The sequence below is a fragment of the Pituophis catenifer genome, unplaced genomic scaffold (genome assembly GCF_029215685.1).
Source record: "Pituophis catenifer annectens isolate HBS135680 unplaced genomic scaffold, rPitCat1.0.hap2 SCAF_2, whole genome shotgun sequence".
Lineage (NCBI taxonomy): Eukaryota > Metazoa > Chordata > Lepidosauria > Squamata > Colubridae > Pituophis > Pituophis catenifer.
In genome coordinates this window covers 22,796,157-22,816,912 of record NW_027256882.1, presented here as the reverse complement: position 1 = coordinate 22,816,912, position 20,756 = coordinate 22,796,157, and the positions used below count along the sequence as shown (strand labels likewise).

At 41.5% G+C, this 20,756-nt stretch overlaps 1 protein-coding gene and 1 pseudogene across 1 annotated transcript; both read right to left on the bottom strand.

The window, feature by feature from the left end:
* Window positions 1-20,756, bottom strand: part of LOC139309996 (zinc finger protein 850-like) — a 247,364-nt pseudogene that overhangs the window by 161,072 nt on the left and 65,536 nt on the right.
* Window positions 2,733-7,533, bottom strand: LOC139311839 (vomeronasal type-2 receptor 26-like). Its single transcript, XM_070936362.1, has 5 exons — window positions 7,372-7,533; window positions 6,449-7,261; window positions 5,335-5,533; window positions 4,775-4,924; window positions 2,733-3,628 (listed from the first exon to the last, which is right to left on the bottom strand). Exons 1-5 carry the CDS (start codon window positions 7,531-7,533, stop codon window positions 2,733-2,735), a joined length of 2,220 nt encoding a protein of 739 aa, XP_070792463.1.

Below are 20,756 nucleotides of genomic sequence, written 5' to 3'. Positions count from 1 at the left end.
TTATTAGAGCAACCCAGATTTGCAGAGGGAAATGATTTTCCTTTGGTTTCTGGCATTCCCAAACGGCGCCATCTTCTTAATCTATGGGTGATAATTTCTTCCCTTATTTTTTTTTTTTTCATTTTGGATTTCTGAAGGAAAGCAGATACAGGATGTCGCCTCAGCTCCATTACCTATAGTAACTTGAGATCATTTACCTTTGAATGTGGATGGTTAAATCATCGGTTCCTTGTGTATTCGCCTCTCCTAGCTTTTTGAGATGTATAATATGAGTGCAGTGTGACACGGTGGCTCAGTGGCTAAGATGCTGAGCTTGTCGATCGAAAGGTCGGCAGTTCAGAGGTTTGAATCCCTAGTGTCGCATAACGGGGTGAGCTCCCGTTACTGGTCCCAACTTCTGCCAACCTAACAGTTCGAAAGCATGTAAAAACTGCAAATAGAAAAACAGGGACCACCTTTGTGGGAAGGTAACAGCATTCCGTGCGCCTTTGGCATTTAGTCATGCCGGCCACATGACCATGAAAACGTCTTTGGACAGTGCTGGCTCTTCGGCTTTAAAACAGAGATGAACGGGAACGACTAGCACATATGTGCGAGGGGATCCTTTACATTTAAATATGAGTGCATCTCATTGTAGAATTGGATCTCTCTCAATATTATTTGGAGGGAGTCCAACCAGCACAAGTTCTTTAATAAACATCGGAGTAAGCCTTCATTATTTGCTTTCAGTCCTGTGATTGATTCATTGAACACCATGGATGTTAAGCAGATCTATTTCCCCCAAAGTGTTTTTCCCCCCAGAAAACATTGAAAATCACAATCATGGAACAGCAGGCCACTGCAAATGGCCATAAAGATGAGCTTGTTGCCAAGCACCCAAACTGCTATCATGTGATTGTTGGGCCAGGCCAACACTGAGTTCATTATATCCAGTGGAATTTGAGCCAAGAATCACACTGGAGAAGAAACTGGGGTTCAGTACTTTATTTATGCACAGAAGTAAAGATCGACACTTGTGATCCATGTGCCAATCAAATGCATTTGATGATATTCAACAAGCTGTTTTTATATCTTAAATCCAGGTATATGCATCACAATTCTGTGATATTTCATCATATGTACCTGATTTTATTATTTATTTATTTATTTATTTATTTATTTATTTATTTATTTATTTATTTATGCATGCATGCATGCATGCATGTTGCCCATCTTCGCTACAGGGTGATCCTAGGCAGCTGACAGATTGTAATCCATGTCCCAATCAAGTGCACCTGATGATATTCAGCAAGCTGTTTTTATACCTTAAAACCACATATACACATCACAATTCCTCGATATGTCATCACTTATACCTGATTATTTATTTATGTGTTTGTTTGTGCCACTCATTTCCCCTACAATATGACTCTGAGTAGCTTACAGGTTATAAATCAAGTAAAAAAGTAGTTAAAAGATTTAAGCAACACAGAATTTGTTAAGGTAATGATGATTTAATAGCTGGCCAGCTGCTGTAAGGCTGTAAACCAAGATGATGCAATGAGAATGAGTCAGCAGGTTTATCACTTTAAGAGGCTGTCTATATAGGGGTGGCCATGTGAGGGCGTCTCTCTCTCTCCTCCTGTTCTATTTCCATTGTAGTTCTCCGTGTATTTTCTACCCGTGTGTGCTTCCTGTTATAATTGAAGGTTGATTGATTGATTGATTGCCTGGCTTTGCTTAGCACGTGTGTGTGTGTGTGTGTGTGTGTGTGTGTGTGTGTGTGTGTGTGTATGTGTGTGTGTGTGTGTATAACTTGTAGATAAACCACTGTTTGCAAAACCTCTGTGTACTGTATTTTGCTCCTGGGTTGTCTCAAAATAGTAGTCATACTGTGCACATTCTGACAGAATTAGAATATTATTATAAACCAAACAAAGAGAGCAAAAAGTTGGAAGTGATAGGGATGAGGTCTTCTTACCCCACCAGACAACTACAGCAGTGAGCATCCCCAAAGTCAGGTTTGATACCCTTCCGGAAGGCCAAAAGGGAGGGGAAAGTTCTCATGTCCACAATATAATCTTCTACAGGGATGGGACACAGTGGAAAAGGCTCTTCTCCTTGATACCCCACTGCTTCAAGTCCTTAGCAGACACTGTACATAGTTGGCCACTTCCACTGGTGCAAGTGGGCAAGTTTGTCCCATCAGGGAGCGATGGCTCCTCAGATACCCTAGAGCCATGTCATGTAGGGCTTTAAAGGTAACAACCAATGCTTTGAATTGGAAGCAAACCCATAACAAATGCAGCTCACACAATAAGGATGTTATACGTGCAACACTGGGAGCTCCCAGCATGTTGTGTGCCATTGCATTCTGCACCAGCTGCAGCTTCCAAATACTCTTGAAGGGTAATCCCATGTAGAATCCATTGCAGTAGGCCTTAATTAGTAGTAGACACTTAATTAGTTCTCCTCATCTGGATGTGGATTTTTTAAATATGCTAATGATGGTTTTTATCTCCAGTTCTTTTTCTGGTCAATCTTGACCACAAATTCCCATGTTACCTTTCCTTGTTCCAGTAATGGGCTCACTTACAAAATTATTCAGCACAATTACAAATCCACAATTGGCTAGCTATACTAACACTTCGTATAACTGAAGCTAATTCATGGATGTCCTGCAAAAACCCCTTGATCATTTGCTAAAAAAATTAATAGGCCAGTGCCTCAGATATAATAATTTAATCTCTATTTTATTTTGACATCAAATGTTCCTTTGTATTCAGATCAGGTCTTAAGAAAATAATGTAAGATTTGGGAATAAAAATGAAGCCTAACAGGCTGGCACTAGAGGCCAAGATGGAGAAGATCTGCACAGCTACCATATACTTCCCCTTTGTGCTAAGATAGGTGGGTACAAAGGAAACCCAGACACTGCAGAAAACCAGCATGCTGAAGGTGATGAGCTTGGTTTCATTGAAGGCCCCAGGTAGATTCCTGGCAAAGAAAGCCACCATGAAGCAGATGACAGCAAGGAAGCCCATGTAGCCCAGAGCAAGGTAGAACATGGCAACAGAACCTTCATTACATTGAAGAATGGTGCAACCAGTCTGTGAGTAAGGGTCCAAATCAGGAAATGGGGGAGAAGTGCCCAACCAGATGCTGCAGACAACAACTTGGACACCTGAACAAGAAAGGATGATGGAGTTGGCCAGGCTCTTCCCCAGCCATCTCTGCACTTTACTCCCAGGTTTTGTGGCCAAGAAGGCTAACACCACAGTGACTGTTTTGGCTAAGACAGTAGAAATGGCCACTGAGAAGATGTTGCTGAAGGCTGGTTGCCGGAGAAGACAGGTGGCTTTCGTTGGACGACCTATAAATAGGAAGGAGCTCAAGAAGCAAAGCAGGAGGGAGATGAGGAGGATGTAGGAGAGATCCTGGTTGTTGGCTTTGACTATAGGAGTTTCTTGGAATTTCATGAAGATTCCCAAAACTAATCCTGTTACCAAAGACAGAAATAAGGCAAGGGAAACTAGGATGATCCCCAAATTTTCTTGATAGGAAAGGAATGTTTCGACTTTAGGTATACAATAATTTCTGTTGATATTTGGATACTGATTTGCTGGACATTTGGTACATTTTTCAGCATCTGAAAAAAGTGAGATTAACATTTATTTAACTTCTGGTTGTAGATTATCAGATCTTCTCTTTAGACAGCAGTTTTCCTGACTGGTGGAATTCCCTATATGTTTATCCTCCCACCCATGTCAAAAGGGTGGGAGGGAGGGAGGGAGGGAGGGAGGGAGGGAGGAAGGAAGGAAGGAAGGAAGGAAGGAAGGAAGGAAGGAAGGAAGGAAAAAAGATCCAGTGTTGGATCCAAAGAATGGACCTGTTAAATAAATAAGTCCAGCTTTTTAGTCATGCAGCATTAAATAGAAAGGGACAGGAAGGGAAGGATCAGAAAATCTCTATTACTCCAAGAAAATGCCAAGAAAAATTGAGAGAGATTGATTAAAAAAAAAAAAATGAAGAGGAAGAAATGTTGTCTCCTAAAGTAAAGACATCATTGATCCCCTGTTTTTTAATAACTTGCTCCCGATTTAAATTCCAAGATTATTTTTATCACTCATTATGTAATACATTATGCATATGAAAATATTTTTTTTCTTTTTCAAAAAACTCTTGTGTTACAGGAAAAATGACGGACTAGAACAAGCTCTTCAGTGCAGGAAAAAGTTTATTTGCGCAAGGTTCAAACAGCCCAAAAGGTCTGAACGCCGATGGCTTCTTCTGGCCATGTATTTATACAGTTTAAAGGCAAAATTATTACAGAGAGTGATGCATTTCACACGTAGAAGCTACCCTTTAATCTATCTCTAGGAAAGACATAACAGCCCTGTTCCCACAGGCTCAGGTTCTCAGCTCCGGAGCTCAAGACATAACAAAAGGAGATAAGAGGCTAGAAGACGCCTCACAAGCAGTAAAGAGGACAGTAAGGGAAACAGTATTTTCTCTCTGAAATCTACATGACATTTGGGGTGCAATAAACATTAAACACCAGGATGTATCTGTTTAGGGTCAGTTTGCCCTTTTACAATTCTGTACCTACGTCAAATACCGTTTGTCATTTCAGCACCTTGGCACGGAAGAGGCACTTCTGTCTTGACCAAAGATTTGGATTTCTAATATTTGAGTTTTATCCCAATATCGAATCTTAGCCTGGCTCACTTGTATGAACAATATCAGGATCTATGGTCTTTCCAAATGTCTGCCTCTTTTGTCTGGTGTCACTCACCTTCCATGGTGGAGATGGTTCCTTCTGCACAAGGATGACAGTCATAGCAGCAGATGGGCCTCCCTTCCTGTGGCACCTTCATGAAACCAGGAGGGCAGCTTTCCACACACCTGGAAGGAGGCAGGGGCTGAGGAGAGAGAGGAAGAAAATCTAGAATATAAAGTTATTTTCAGAACAGGGTCAAGGAAAGAAGGATTTGGGGATCTCCAATGCAAGGATTAGCTTTGACTAATTAGAAACCAATAGGAATTCTGAAATTCATCAAAGACATGATTGACTATTCCATCCCTATTTCTCTTTCCTTCTGATGTTTCATACACACCACAGATTTAGCCTTTCAAATTACATTTAAATGTTAGATTTATCAGAGAAATGTTGGATGGACTCTTTTTCATGGCCACTGAATAAGAAGTTTGCATTCTTGACAGCCTGATCAGCTTACATGAAAACTCAAAGCAAGCCCCCTCCCACCCCAATAGTGTAATCCTGTTGTTGTACTTTCAGTGGAACAAAAATAAATATTAGTCCCACCTTATTCAGCATTTCCAACTGTGTGATACTCTTCTGGTCAATGGAAAATTTCAAATCCTGGGATGTCAGTTTTTCTAGACTCCCAGATTTAATTCTCTTGACAGATTTGTTTGGGAAAACGACCCAGTTCACAATGTCCAGGTCAGCTGTCAGATCTCCCTTTTCATCCAAATATACTCCTTCTATGGAATGATTGTGAAACTGAGAGTCTTGAAGGAAGGAATGAAGCTGAAATACAAAGGAAAAGAAGAACTTAGAAAGGACATTAGACATTCTTTGAAAATACCCTTTGGTCTATGTTGGGAAGGATCTTAATATTTCTCTCTCTGTCTTCAACTACCAGGTTCTATTTTGTTTCCAACTTGTTTAGGAAAGTATCAATAAACATAGGAATAATAATAGCTATAAACTAGAGCAATGGGTGTAAAGGTCAGAAGTCTTGGCATCTGGTCACGTTCCTCTTCCCAGTGTTTTATCACAGAAATGCTAATATACAATTCCACTAAAGGCAAACAAATAATTATTTCTTCATTTCTTCATTCGTATTAACTTAAAATTAATCTACAAATATGAAAATAAAAAGCCAATTTCAGCCATACAGCTTTTCCTTTAACCTGAGACTTATTTTGTAATTTTTTGCATGTTTTATATCATCACTTGCCCAGTTGAGTTAGGGAGTTCCACATTTCCTACTTTCCCATATTGTTCTCTAGTGAAGACGAGTGACTTATTATGGGGTTGATCACTGATAATCCAAAGATATTAGTCCACATCATCTTTTTTTCTGCTAAAACCTTCCTTTCCAAGGTTGGAGAGAATTACCTGCTTGTTTCCAATAGTCTCTATGTGTGATATCACACTCTTCTTTTTTTTTTATTGCATATAAAAGTGTGAGATAAAAGGATGGCTGAACAATTAAGATATCAATGTATTCACTTTGAAAGACGTAAAAATAAAACAGGAAACTATTGCCAATACAAGGATCAAAGGGAATGGAAAGGAAAGTGAAGGAAATAGAAGGTTCAAATTAAATTGGAATTGACTTTCAAGATAATTTGATTTTTCAGAATAAGTAACCAAGGCATTCACTTCAACAACTGATTCCCACAGGCAGGAAAAACATGTCTAATGGAAAGGAAATACCTGCCATGCCTTCACTCTTGGAGCTTCCACCTTCGCCCCGCTGTTCCTCACTGATCTCTTGAATGTGGATATATGAGCTGAATTTAAGGACCTTCCCACAGCCCAGATGGTGTTGGAAATGAGGTAGCTGTCCAGAGCCAGGATCTCATCGATCTCCTCTTTCCTCAGAGACTCCAGTTCTTCTCTCTGTCTGCACCGTCTCCAAACTTTCACTGAAAAGGCATCCTTAGTGGATGAGCATGTAAACGTTTTCTCCAAAAAGTTAAATATGGATGTGACAATGATCTCAAAATCATCATAGTTTGCCCATTTGCTTTTCTTTATCAGAAAGGAAAAAATGCTAGCGAGGTGTTTCAAGGAATGGACACTAAACATAAAATCAAGGCTGAGATCCCACTGAGCTGTTGTGATCCAGACTTTATCTACAACATGCTTCTGAATGTGTTGAAATGTCCTTTGTAAAATTATCATTCCTGTTGTGAATGAATTAGTCTCTGAACCATAAACAAAGACATTGACTTTTCTCCACTTGTAATATTCTTTTAACTTTATATTTATGTCAGCAACATTTAGTGTAAAACTTTGATATAGAACTGCACAAATGCCATTGCTTAACATCAAAGAAGGCATTGTCCTCATGAAACTCTCCCCCTGGTCAGTTTTTGGAGCAACAAGACCAACCAAGGTCCATCTGAAATGAAGTAGCAGTTGGACAATCCCTGGATACTGGGCTCCTTCAGCAGGGAGCATCGGGTAGAAGAAAGGAAATTGAGTTTTATCCCTCAGAATCTGGGAAGCAAAACTAAAGATGATCTGAAAGGAATGGAAGACGGTGGAACTTTAAATGAAACAGCAAAGGAGCTCCAATTGAAAGTATCATGATTGCAAAGAGAAATCATTCAATGATTCCAAAAAAGACACACCTGGGGGATTTTGTAGGTACCCAACATGGTAGAAATCTGGATGGAGATGCCAGTCTCAGCCTCTTCCATAAGAGCCACTGTGTTTCTCTGCCTCCCACACTTGTAGTTGGGAACATTGGCCTCCGCATCTGAAAGCAGGTCCAGCAAAGCCTCTGAAGTCATTTCTACCTTGAAGAAATTTTCATAGATATTATAACCCAGGGTAATGTTAGGTAAGAGATGGCTATTCTGATTGACATCCTCGATGGCAAATAGGAAAGGCACAAATTTCCAATAAAATTTGGTTGATGATCTGCAGGTACAAACACATTGATGAAAATATCATTTAACTTTTCCCCCATGATAACACTTTTCATCCAATCAATCAATTGTTCCAAAAAATTGCAATCCAGAATGTTTTGGATTGCATCCAAAAATTGCATCCAAAAGAAGAAAAACAATAGAAAATTATGCAGTATTTCAGACTTGGCTAAACTAACACCACTTCAATTTCATGTTTTGATTTTCAAGTATTTATTTCATATTTGATGGACTGTCTTAATAAAAGTGGTTGATACACTCTCATGGCTAAAAAGACCTATTTACTATTAGCTGTAGTATATTCTAGATGTTATAAATATTTTTGAAGTCAGATCAACAGTTTAGAAGAACTGCGAATGGCTCCTCCATGGATGACATTCAGAAGTTTGTAAAGACCAGGTTAGTCTCCCCACATCTGTGGCAGAGTGAAGTTTGAACCCTTAATGAATTGTTTTTTTTTAATAAAAAGTTTTTTATTTTAAACACATTAAAAACCAAACATAATACAACATTTATAGAATAATAAACAAAAAAATAAAAAAAATTAATATCACTTTTCTTTTCAGTTAGGTGAACCCTTAATGAATTGTTATTGTTGTTTTATTTTTGTTGTTTCAGGGGCAGGTTTATTTCTATTTTTTCTTTTAATTATAAGCCACCCAGAGTCACACAGCCTATGAATTGCATAACTAAATAAGCAAATCCACCAACCAACCAATATAATATTAAAAAAAGATTGCTACTTCTATGGCGTGAACTCAAGAATGAGAACCAGAGACATTTACAAAATTCATGAATGTCTATGTTCTTAACTGGGACTCTTTTATCCAGTGGTAAATTTTGATGTGGAAAAACCATGATGGAATGATCTCATCTGCAGTGCAGAGAGAATAGTTAGCATCCCTCTGTGTTTGGGCCAGTGTCCCCCACAGTCCAGTTCATCGCAGGAGTGAGGTGGAGGGAGAGGTAAGACTCTCCCTCTCTGCCCACAGTCTAATTTTGCTGATCGGGTGGAAAGAAAAGTGGGTGGGGAAAATATTTTGATTGATTTCTGTTATTTGAAAGCTTGAAATGAGCTTCCTCGCCAGCAGTGTGCAATAGGGAACTCAAGGTAGAATCAGAAAGTAAGTTAGTAAATGGGACAGATTGAAGGGTGAAAGAAAACACCTTGTGTTTTGGGTTGGTTGGAACTCTAGACTTTTATTGAATATGAAGGGTCTACAATGCAGTGCAGGAAGATTGACTTACTTGGAGAAAGCTGTTGAAGGACTTCTATTGAAGCTTAACGGTTGAAATGCAGCCTTCATTGCAGAGACTATGATGCTAATGAAATAATCTCCTGGCTTGTAATGTTTTTGCGGGTCCACTTCACCCTGTTCCAAATTCAGGAGGCATTTGGCTTTGTGCATCCCCCAAGCTCCCCATGGCCACAGAAGCAGTGCAAAGAGAAGCAGCAACACCATGACTTATGTTCCTGACTGAGGTGTCTCTATTGCACATACGCTTGTAACAAAAAGGATGAGAAGAAGAGTTGGAAGAAACCAAAACCTCTTCCAAGACAGAAGCTCTCGATCCAGACCAAGTTCAGTCAAGGGAAACACACATAGTCCCTCCTTCCCTGAAATCAATCCTAGATTATCTCTATGTCCAGAGCCACTGATGCACCCAACATTTGTGACATAGACTCCATTCAACATTGCTTTTGAATCTGGCACCATCACTGAAACATTTCTGACATGTTTGTGCTAAATTTTCTGAAAGGTTGCAGAAACGTCTCTATGGACTGAACATAAAGACAAGAAATAAATCACTGTGATTTAAATAATTGCAAGAGAGATGTCACCTCCCTGAACCCTGAACATGTCAGTAGACAGGTGTTCAAAGGGAGAATTCACAGATGTGGCTCCAAATTTTGAAGATGAGCCAGTGAGATTGCAGGGTTTTGCCCCAAATCTTTTCAGTAGAACTTTCAGAGAACTCAAGATCAAGACAGTCTTTTAACTTGGCCATGAGGAGTACAGAGGTGGGTTTCAGCAGGTTCTGACCAGTTCTGGAGAACCAGTAGCAGAAATTTTGAGAACTGGTAGTAAAAAGTCTGACTGGCCCTGCCCCCATTTATTCTCTGCCTCCCAGCTGATCGGGAGGAAATGGGGATTTTGCAGTAACCTTCCCCTGAAGTGGGGAGGGAATGGAGATTTTACAGTATCCTTCCCCTGCCACACCCACCAAGCCACGCCCACCAAGCCATGCCATGCCACGCCCACCAAGCCACACCCACAGAACCCGTAGTAAAATTTTTTGAAACCCACCACTGGAGGAGTGGCATATAAATATGGATTTAATTTGGCTTTTTTTCTAGTTAAATTTACCTACAGCTGTTTAGGTAATTGTGAATCCCATTTAAAGGTGTGCAATCACTCCCTGTTTGGAGATAGTCAAATGTCGAGAGCAGAAAAACAATATTTTCTAGTAATTTTAGTAATCTTACTCACCATCATTATGTTTCCCCTCAAATCTAGCAAAATTTGTTGGATTTAATTAAATTTAAAATTTAATTTGTTTTTGTTTTAATGGTTGGGGCCAAATTATTTAATATGTTTTTAAATGGTTTTTTAAATTTTATATATGTATTTGTTTTTATCTTTGGCTGTGCACCGCCCAGAGTCCTTCGGGAGAAGGTCGGTATAAAAATTTAATTAATAAAATAATAAATAAATAAATAAAAATCTTGAGAAGGAAGCCTTTTGCTCAGTATGAGCTCATCAGCACTTTGGCTTCAGATCCTGCAAATCTAATTCAACTCTTTCCTTGCTTTGCTTTTCCCATAAAGCTGAGAAGCCATATTTATATTTGTAATTTATTTTACAACTATGGCATTTTTATTCAAAAATTATATATCAACTTTGAAACCACTGACACGATTTAAAATTCAGCGTCATTGAAAAACACACACAGACTTGCACAAAGAATCTTACTTATATCTTCAAGAAGAAATGATAGTCAAAGAAAAAAGGATTTGGTGCTTTCCCCCTTAGTTTTATTATTTTTAAACAATAGTGAAGTATTAAATTCTATTTTCTGGAAGAATAATTGATATTTTGAGTAACGTTCTACCCAAAATCCATTTAATTTATTATTTTGACATGATGTTCTTTTGTACGTATATCGGGTCTCAGAAAGTAATGTAGCAATGAAGATTTATCTCAGCAGGTCAACATTGGAAGTCAAGCTGGAGAAGACCTGCACAACCAACACGGCCACTGCTGAAGGTGACCAGCATGCTGAAGGTGATTAGTTCAGCTTCATTAAAGGCCCAAATAGGTCTTTTGAGGGAAAAGCCACTGCAAAACAGAAGGCTGTCATTTAGCTCATAACCATCTCTTCAGCATGATCGTATAGGTGACAGTCAGAGAAGGCAACAGAAATTCCAAACTGCAGACGACAACTTTGAGAAGAAAACTAGATCAGAGTTCTTTGTCTTACATTTAAATCCCTTCAAATTAATTTGAACAGACATCCGTTGCAGCTCCTTCTTGTTTTATAACTTCATTAGAACATGTGCTGTCAATTTTATCAAGCATTTGACCCATTTTGTCCAAATGCTTAGCTGAGAAGGATTCAAAAGCTTTTCCTAGGATTTCTGCTCCATTTTCTTAATCCTTTGGCTCTAGTCTTGTGTCCAGTTTTCAAGGTCTCCTTAGCCTTAAAATGACCTCCCACAAGAGAACATATTTTTACTACCAGTTCTGTTGGCGTGGCTTGGTGAGTGTGGTGTGGCTTGGTGGGCATGGCTTGGTGGGCATGGCAGGGGAAGGATACTGCAAAATCTCCATTCCCACCCCGCTCCAGGGGAAGGATACTGCAAAATCTCCATTCCCACCCCACTCCAGGGGAAGGATACTGCAAAATTCCCATTCCCTCCCCACTCCTGGGGCCAGCCAGAGGTGGTATTTGCTGGTTCTCTGAACTACTCAAAATTTCCACTACCGGTTCTCCGAACCAATCAAAATTTCCGCTACTGGTTCTCCAGAACCTGTCAGAACCTGCTGGATTTCACCCCTGTGGGCAACCCAGAACAGCCAAAAAAGGAAATAGAGCATCTATTGGTGCAGCAATTCCCTCAATTCCTGGAGGAAACTGACTACCTCGATCCTTAACAATCTAGTTTCAGGCATGGTCACAGCACGGAAACGGCATTGGTCGCCCTAGTAAATGATCTCTGGTGGGCCAGGGTTGTTCCTCCATCCTGGTCCTTCTTGACCTCTCAGTGGCTTTTGATACCATCGACCATGGTATCCTGCTGCAGCGGCTCGGGGAGATGGGGTTAGGAGGCACTGTTTTACAGTGGTTCTCCTCCTATCTCTCTAGTCATCTTCAGTTTGTTTGGGCGGGGGGTCAGGGATCCTCCCAGAGGCCTCTCACTTGTGGGGTGCCTCAGGGATCGGTTCTCTCCCCTCTGCTTTAACATCTACATGAAACCGCTGGGTGAGATCATGCGTGGTTTTGGGGTGAGGTATCATCAATATGCTGATGATACCCAGCTTTACATTTCCACCCCTGACCACCGTAGGGATGCCTTTTCCGTGATGTCCCACTGCCTGGAAGCGGTGCGAGTTTGGATGGGGAGGAACAGACTTAGACTCAACCCTTCCAAGACTGAGTGGCTGTGGATGCCGGCATCCCGGGATCTGGAGGTTCCATTTCTAACGATCGGGGGAGAAACTCTTGCTCCCTCTGATAGGGTCCGCAACTTGGGTGTCCTCCTGGATTCTCAGCTGTCCTTAGAGGACCATCTGACAGCCGTAACCAGGGAGGCCTTTGCACAGGTGCGTCTTGTGTGCCAGTTGTGCCCTTTTCTAGACCGGGATGCCCTCACCACGGTCACTCATGCCCTCGTTACCTCTAGGTTGGACTACTGTAACACCCTCTACATGGGGCTGCCCTTGGGATGCGTCCGGAGGTTCCAGCTAGTCCAGAACACAGCTGCGCGGGTAGTTACGGGGGCGTCTAGATACTCCCGTGTAACACCTCTCCTGTGTGAGCTGCACTGGCTGCCAGTGGCGCTCCGGATACATTTCAAGGTGCTGGTGCTCAACTATAAAGCCCTTCATGGCTTAGGCCTGGGATACTTGCAGGACCATCTCCAGCCGCTCTCCCACCGTCCTGTGCGCTCTCACAGAGTTGGCCTCCTCAGGGTGCTGTCGGCCAAACAATGTCGGCTGACGGCCCCCAGGAGGAGGGCGTTCTCTGTGGGAGCCCTGACCCTCTGGAATGGATTGCCCACCGAGCTCAGGATAGCCCCCGACCTTCTTTCCTTCCATCGCGAGCTGAAGACGTGGCTCTTTCGTCAACTCAACTGATCAGTTTAGGGATACACTGTTATAATTTTAAACTGTTTTAATAGGGTTGTTGATTTTAATTTATTTCATTGTGATTTGTATTGGAATTTGTCATTTTGTAAGCCGCCTTGAGTCCCTAGGGAGAAAGGCGGCATATAAATCGCAATAATAAATAAATAAATAAATAAATAAATAAATAAATAAATAAATAAATAAATAAATCTATACAACACATCACAACAAAATGGATACCCACACAACTTTATCAAAAAAACCCTGACCACTCAACCCAATACAGCACAACCAACACAAACCCTAACAAGAATTACACTGCCATACATCAAGAACCACCAATAGACTCCTACAACCACATGGAATCAGCGTAGCATGCAAGCCAACTAAAGCTCTTCAAAACATCCTAAGCAAACCAAAAGACCCAGCAACTTCAAAAGAAAAAAAAGGGAGTCATCAACAACATACAATGTAAGAATTGCAACAACCACTATGTTGGACAAACAGGCAGAAGACTAGCAAAATGCATCCATGAACACCAACTGGCAGTCAGAAGACATGACGAAAATTCTTTACTTTCAGAACATACAGTAGTGGCCAAAATTGTGGAAACCTTTTTGGGAAAAGTGTATTTTCTAAAACTAGCTAATAACACCACTTTTTTGGGGGGGAGTAGTTCCATAAAATTATATATCAATGGAAAGATAATTTAATCAAGAATGTAGCGCAATAACTTTTAGGAAGGATTTGCTGTTAGAATAGCAGTTACAGTATAAAGAAGAAAAGTGAAACACGTAAAAAAAAAACGAGATATACAAAAATTATCACCATGTCAGTTAATCCTTAGTTGGGTAACCTTCAGCATGAATGATGGCCTTACAACGTCTTCCCATGAAGCGAGCCAAGTCTTTTAATTCTGCAGCTGTTATAATGTGAAACCAAGATTGAATGATTGCTTCTGTTAACTGGGTTTTACTGCTGGGTCGCTTCTGAGCAGTGGTGGGATTCAAGTAATTTAACAACTGGTTCTCTGCCCTAATAATTTCTTCCAACAACCAGTTCACCAAACTGCTCAGAAAGTTAACAACCAGTTCTCCCGAAGTGGTGCGAACTGGCTGAATCCCACCACTGGGTGGTGGGTGGGGCCTCCTACCGGTGGTGGGTGGGGCCTCCTGCTGGTTTCTTGCGAACCGGTCCGAACCGGGGGCAACCCACCACTGATGGTGCCCAAAACTGGATGCAGTATTCCAAGTGTGGCCATACTAAGGTCAATGTAACTGCAAACACCACATGGGACGTACAGTACACTATCTCCTCACATACAAGATGGAAGGGTAGAGGACTTGTGCATGGGGACCATATTATGTAATGTATCAGCCATCTCTTTCTGCTCTCATGAAAGATGGACTACATCAACCATTTAGGTTGATCTTGACTGTGGGATTACTAAATGGGAGACTTCACAGGGGCTACCAACTGCTGCAACTCCCAAAAATGTGGTCCTGGGAATGTATAACATGAATTAACATTAGCCTAGACTCTGTGCTCCACATGAAGTTCACATGCAGCTTCAAATGCAAAGGTCAAATTTGAAAAGTTGGCAGAGTTTCGCTGCCAGTTCTCTCCCTGGGTGCTCTTAAATCCCAGCTCTGAGCCTCAGTGGCCCAGAAGACACTTTGGCAATAACTTTGCACCAACTTCTTCAAGCTTCATTCAAAATATTCTCCCCTGCTGTTTCTTCCTAATGTTTATGGTCTCAATTATGGACCACTCTCCAAAGCGGAAACCATCTTGATCCATAGCAACAAGCAAAGCAAATGACTATAATTGGATAATTATAAGGAGAATGTGCCGAATTCTGCCTAGAGAAGCGTCTGCAATGTGCTGAATTTTGCCTAGTGAAAAACATATTTATGTCAATTCCCTGAAGTGGCTTAATATGCTAGCAGTAGGTCAGCAAAGAGACAGCTGAGTCTCGCCTGCCTTTTTCCCCCCAAGAAGCAAACTTTCAAGAACAGAAATAAATTTTGCAACTTCATAAAAAGTAATCAAAAGATTATTTTAATGTCTCAGATTTCACACTGTTTGTGTTGCAATGGTGGAAATTTAGATTCCAAACACATTGCTTCTCTCCTGTTTGCTGGGAAGAGTGACATATTTAGAGTTTTGTAAGACTTTGAATGCGGAGAATGACATTTTGTATGTTCTTAATAAAAATATCCCATGAAAATATTTGGAAACTATTTTGGAAATGTTACAATGTTTCTTGAAGGACCCGAAAACGCCTTCAGTGGTGCCTCAAAGCATAAAGTATCCATATTAAATTGAGTTCCCAGAAGCCAAACAAAATTTAACCAGACAGAATTTTAGCTACTATATTCTATTTCAGGGGTTTCCACGGGAAGGTCAAACATAGACAAGATGGTTGAGAGAGTGATGTTATATAAGCCACGCCCCTTCGGAAAGTGCATGTTGATGCATGTTCAAAGGGGGATAAAGCATCATATTACTGCCAAGAGCCGAGGTGGCGCAGTGGTTAGAGTGCAGTACTGCAGCTACTTCAGCTGGCTGCTAGTTCAGCAGATCAGCGGATCAAATCTCACTGGCTCAAGGTTGACTCAGCCTTCCATCCTTCCGAGGTGGGTAAAAGGAGGACCCAGATTGTTGGGGGCAATATGCTATTTAGTATACTGTCTTTGGTGTAAGCCACCCAGAGTCCTCGGAGAGTGGGCGGCATAGAAATATGACTAATAAAATAAATAAAAAATAAAATCTTGCCCATTCTCTCCCACATACTTGGGTGCCACTGTTCTGTGACCCCATCCAGAGCTAACCACAGCCCTAAACCCTAGCACACCTTTCACCCATGGCCCCACCTAACCATGATTGAAAGAGCTACAACTGGCTGAGGTCACTCAGCAAGCTATGTTCTTAGCCATGATTTGTAATGCACCATAGCTGGTTCACATAACACAACAGTAGAAACAACTACTATAAAGCATTCAATATGGGGCTGCTTTGAAAGATTAGTTAGAAGCAGTTGGTGCAAATTTGTAATTATGAATTGGAAGGGACCTCAGGGATCAATTCAGTGGTGGGTTGCTACCAGTTCGCCCTGGATTGGGCGAACCGGTAGTGATGGTGGTGGGAGACTACGCCCACCAGCCCGGATGATTCTGCGCATGTGCAGAAACATCGTGCACGCGTGCAAGCGTGCACCTACCCATGAGCAAACCAATAACGACTGGTTTTGAAACCCGCCCCTGGATCAACTAGTCCAAAGTCTAGCTTGGTGGAAGATCTAAGAAAGCTTTCAGAAGACAATTATCCATGCATGAGAAATGGGAAAAAACCAGAAATAAATACATATGGATCAGGGTTTCAAAACCTGTTGCTATCGGTTCGCTCATGGACACACGTATGCTTGTGCACTTGCACGATGCTTTTGCGCATGCTGCTGCCTCCCACTGCTACCGGTTCGCCTGATCTGGGGTGAACTATTAGCAACCCACCACTGATATGGATGAAGCTCAAAGGTGCTTTTTCAAAAGGCAACTGGACTGTTTTCCCCTTGAACAAAAGAGAACAAACATTTCACACCCAAGAAACTTCATCAGTTGTGATGATGATGATGGTGTGTGTGTGTGTGTGTGTGTGTGTGTGTAAAGATAGGTGCTGACAGTTGTGACTGGATGATGGGTGTGTGTGTGGAAGAACAGGATCTGACTGGATGATGGGGAGGGGATGGAAGGATTGTATTTCTTTGTAGTCATGCCGCAAATTATTCTTGCTCTCCTTGGCCTCTCTTTGGCCTTCAGTACCATTGACCATGGTATCCTTGTGGCCCCACTATGAGGTTTGGGGCTGGCCAGCACAGTATTGTGCTGGTTTGGCTTCTTCATCCATGCCTTGTCCCAACTGGTGTTGAGCGGGAGTGAGGGATCTAGCCAACAGCTACTCTTTTGCAGCATGCCGGGGACCTGCTACTCTCTCCGCTCCGTTTTAACATCTGCATGAAACCAAAGGGTGAGGTCATCCATCTCCATGGGTTGAGGAATTATCAGCATGTTGACAATATTCAAGTTTATATCTCCACCTCACGACAATGTTGAAAATAAATAAAGCTAACATTGGGGGTGCAGAAGAAAAAGCTACAGTATATTTAACTTTATTTGAATAAATAAGGGTATGATTTCTTATAGACACCTGGACACATAACCTAAGACCATCTTTTATCTCTAGGTGATGTTAGACAACCTTCAAATGTACTCACTCCCTACACCTGAGGGGTGTAATCCAGATGACAAGATCTTCAGGTGTGTTTGTATGTGTCTGTGTGAAATAAAGCCTTTTCCCACCTTACATTTTTATTTTATTTTATTTTTGGATTTATATACCGCCCTACTCCCGAAGGACTCAGGGCGGTGAACAGCCAAAAAGATAAAACACACAAACTTTAAAAGACAATATAAAAACCCATTAAATAATTTGGCCCAAAACAAATTAAAACATCCTTAATGTTTTAAAACAAATTTAACATTTACAATTAAAAGGGAAGTTAGGCCAGGCCAGCCTGTTGAAATAAAAAGGTCTTGAGGGTACGGCGGAAGGTGCGTAAATCCGGGATTCTCCGTATCTCTGGGGGGAGCTCATTCCAGATGGCAAGTGCCCCCACAGAGAAGGCTCTCCCCCTGGGGGCCGCCAGTTGACACTGTTTGGCCGACGGCACCCTGAGAAGCCCCTCTCTATGTGAGCGTACTGGCCGGTGAGAGGCTACTGGTGGCAGAAGGCGGTCCCGTAAGTACCCAGGTCCTAAACCATGGAGCACTCTAAAGGTGGTAACCAAAACCTTGAAGCACACCCAGAAGACCACCGGGAGCCAGTGCAGCTCGCGAAGGAGAGGTGTTACATGGGAACGCCATGTCGCTCCCATAACTACCCGTGCGGCCGCACTCTGCACCAGTTGGAGCCTCCGGGTGCTCCTCAAGGGGAGCCCCATGTAGAGAGCATTACAGTAGTCCAGGCGGGAGCCTGGACTACTGTAATGAAATACTTCCATTTCTGAAGTATCATTCTGATTGATCATTAACTTGAAATTTATGGGTCCCTGCTTTCTACATTTCCAAGCATCACTTTTCTAAGTGATTTCAGAATCAGCCAGGTCCCAATTCTCATATTTTATCGTTCATTCGTTCATTCGTTCATTCGTTCATTCGTGACCATCCCAGTTTTGACACCCATTTCAACAAGTAACTCTGGATGGTAAACAATAAAAAAAATCAATTTAACACAATAGAAAAATAAAAATAAATAAATAAATAAAGCAGCCAAAAATATTATAATCCATACATATATGCTTAACCAGGAAATGGAGTCCTTCACATACTGGAATTCCAGTTCCAGACACATAACTAGGTTTTCAAGATCTTCCAAAAAAACTAACAGAGTAGGGACTATCCAAATCTCCACCGGGAGAATGTTCCAGAAGGTTGGTGCTATGGCAGAAAAGGTACACCTCCTGGTCACTACCAATTGACATTCCCTGGCTGACAGGACCTGGCCCACAACCATCCTGCCAGATCGGATTCGGAATTTATAGGATTGGATTACGATTGGAGTGCCCTACATCAAGTTCATAGTTGCGAAGCCGTTTTATAGACATTAAGATTGATGGAGCCTAATTTCTTAATCACATTTTGGACTTTTTTCGTTTTTCTTTTGTATATTGGAGAGATTAAAGCCCTTTGGAGCGGCAAGTTTTTACTATATTGATCAGGGGAATTTCCACCTCCTTAATAGGTGATAGTATACATTTGATTTTAAAAGTTTTAAACACTATAATTTTGGTGAGACAATAAAGCAAAAAGATGCTTGCTATATGGATTTTGGAAAGTTAACTATGGATTAAGTGGCTGGAAGGATTTGGAATGACAGTTGTTTGATTGTTCTAATAAGACCTTGAATGCTGGACACAAGACCCAGAAGATTGAGAAAATGGAGCAGAAATCCTAGTGGAAACTTTTGAATCCTTCTCAGCCAAGCTTTTGGACAAAATGGGTCAAATGCTTGATAAAATTGACAGCACGTGTTCTAATGAAGTTATAAAACAAGATGGGGCTGCAATGGATGTGTCTGAAATTGATTTGAAAGGGGATTTAAATGTAATACAAATAGTTCTGGTCTGTTGTGACCTAGGCTCACTTAGTCATTACAAGACACAATTAGTCCCAAACAAAACTATTTTATTATAACAGCTGAGAATTACTTCATTCCCATCTTAGTCCAAATTAATTCCAAAACAAGTCCTTCAGAAAAAGTCCTTCGGGCTTATCACAAACCTTTTATCTTCTTTGGCACCCTGCCAAAGGCCTTGCTTGGCAAAGCCCCAAAAGTTCAGAAACAAGAGACGCTGACTGGAAACAGATTTAGCAACGTTGCTTTCCTACAAAGAGCCCAAGAGCCTTTGCTGCTCTTGTAAGCCTTATGGGAGGGGCCAATCATCTCCTGGCCTTACTCCCGAGTCATCCTTCTGGCAGCTCTGTGCATACATGCACTAGGAACAGGCTCCTCCTGTTCCTCTGCCTCTCTGCTGTCCGACTCTGGAGGCTCCGGAGTCTATGCATCACTCCCAGATGGCCCTGGCCCCATCTCTGCCTCCGACGCAGAGCCCTCGTCTGGGCTTTCCCCAGACTCCAGGACTGGCCCATGTTCCTCCCCAGCCTCCTCACTGTCCGACTCTACTGCTAGCTCCACAGGCTGCTGGTGGACCACAACATGGTCTAGTTTTCTTCTCAGAGTTGTCATATGCAGCATTTAGTTTGGAACTTCTGCCCTCTTTTCTACTCTGTCATCCTGAAGAGGTGTTATGATTATGGAGCCCATGGCTAAATGCCAGACCTATGTTTTATAGGGGCTTTTCCTTTACAGCATTGAGTTTGGAACTTCTGCCCCCTTCTCTGACTTTGACCTATACTGTCACCCTGATGAGACAGTTGTGGGCTAAATGACAGCCTTCTGTTGTGTAGTGGCTTTTTCCTCAAAAGCTCTGTCTGGGCCTTCCATGAAACCAATCTGATCATCTTCAGTGTGCTAGTCTTTTGCAGTGGCCATGATAGTTGTGCAGGTCTTCTCCAACTTGTTGGAGTGTTGGCCTGCTGGGATAAATCTTCATTTCTACACTATTTTCTGAGACCTGATATGCATACAAAAGAACATCATGTCAAAATAATATATTAAGTGGATTTGGGGTAGAAAGTTCCTCAAAATCCTCCTCCTCCTCCTCCTCCTCTTTTAATGACCCCATAATCCCTTGCTATGGAGTCTGGGCAACTGAATGGAGCTGAGTGTATACTGCCCGGATGCCGTTCCTATCACCAATGTGGACTTTTGTTCAGCAGATATATCCTCATTGTGCCCAGAGAGAGAAATATCTGCCTCTATCTAGGATTGAACTCACAGCCTCCTGATTGTGAGACAAGAGCTCCACCTCTAGGCCACCGCACCACTCTGGAAAGTTCCTCAAAATATCAATTACTAATTCCAAAAAACAGAGTTTAATGCATTACTATTCTTTAAAAATAACAAAACTAAGAAAAAAAGCACTAAATCTTTTTCTTTGTTTGACTATCATTTGCTCTCGAGCATACAAATAAGATTCTTTGTGTGAGTCTGTGTTGTATTTTTGAATGACCCTGAATTTGAAATCATTGTGTCAGAGGTTTCCATGTTGATATA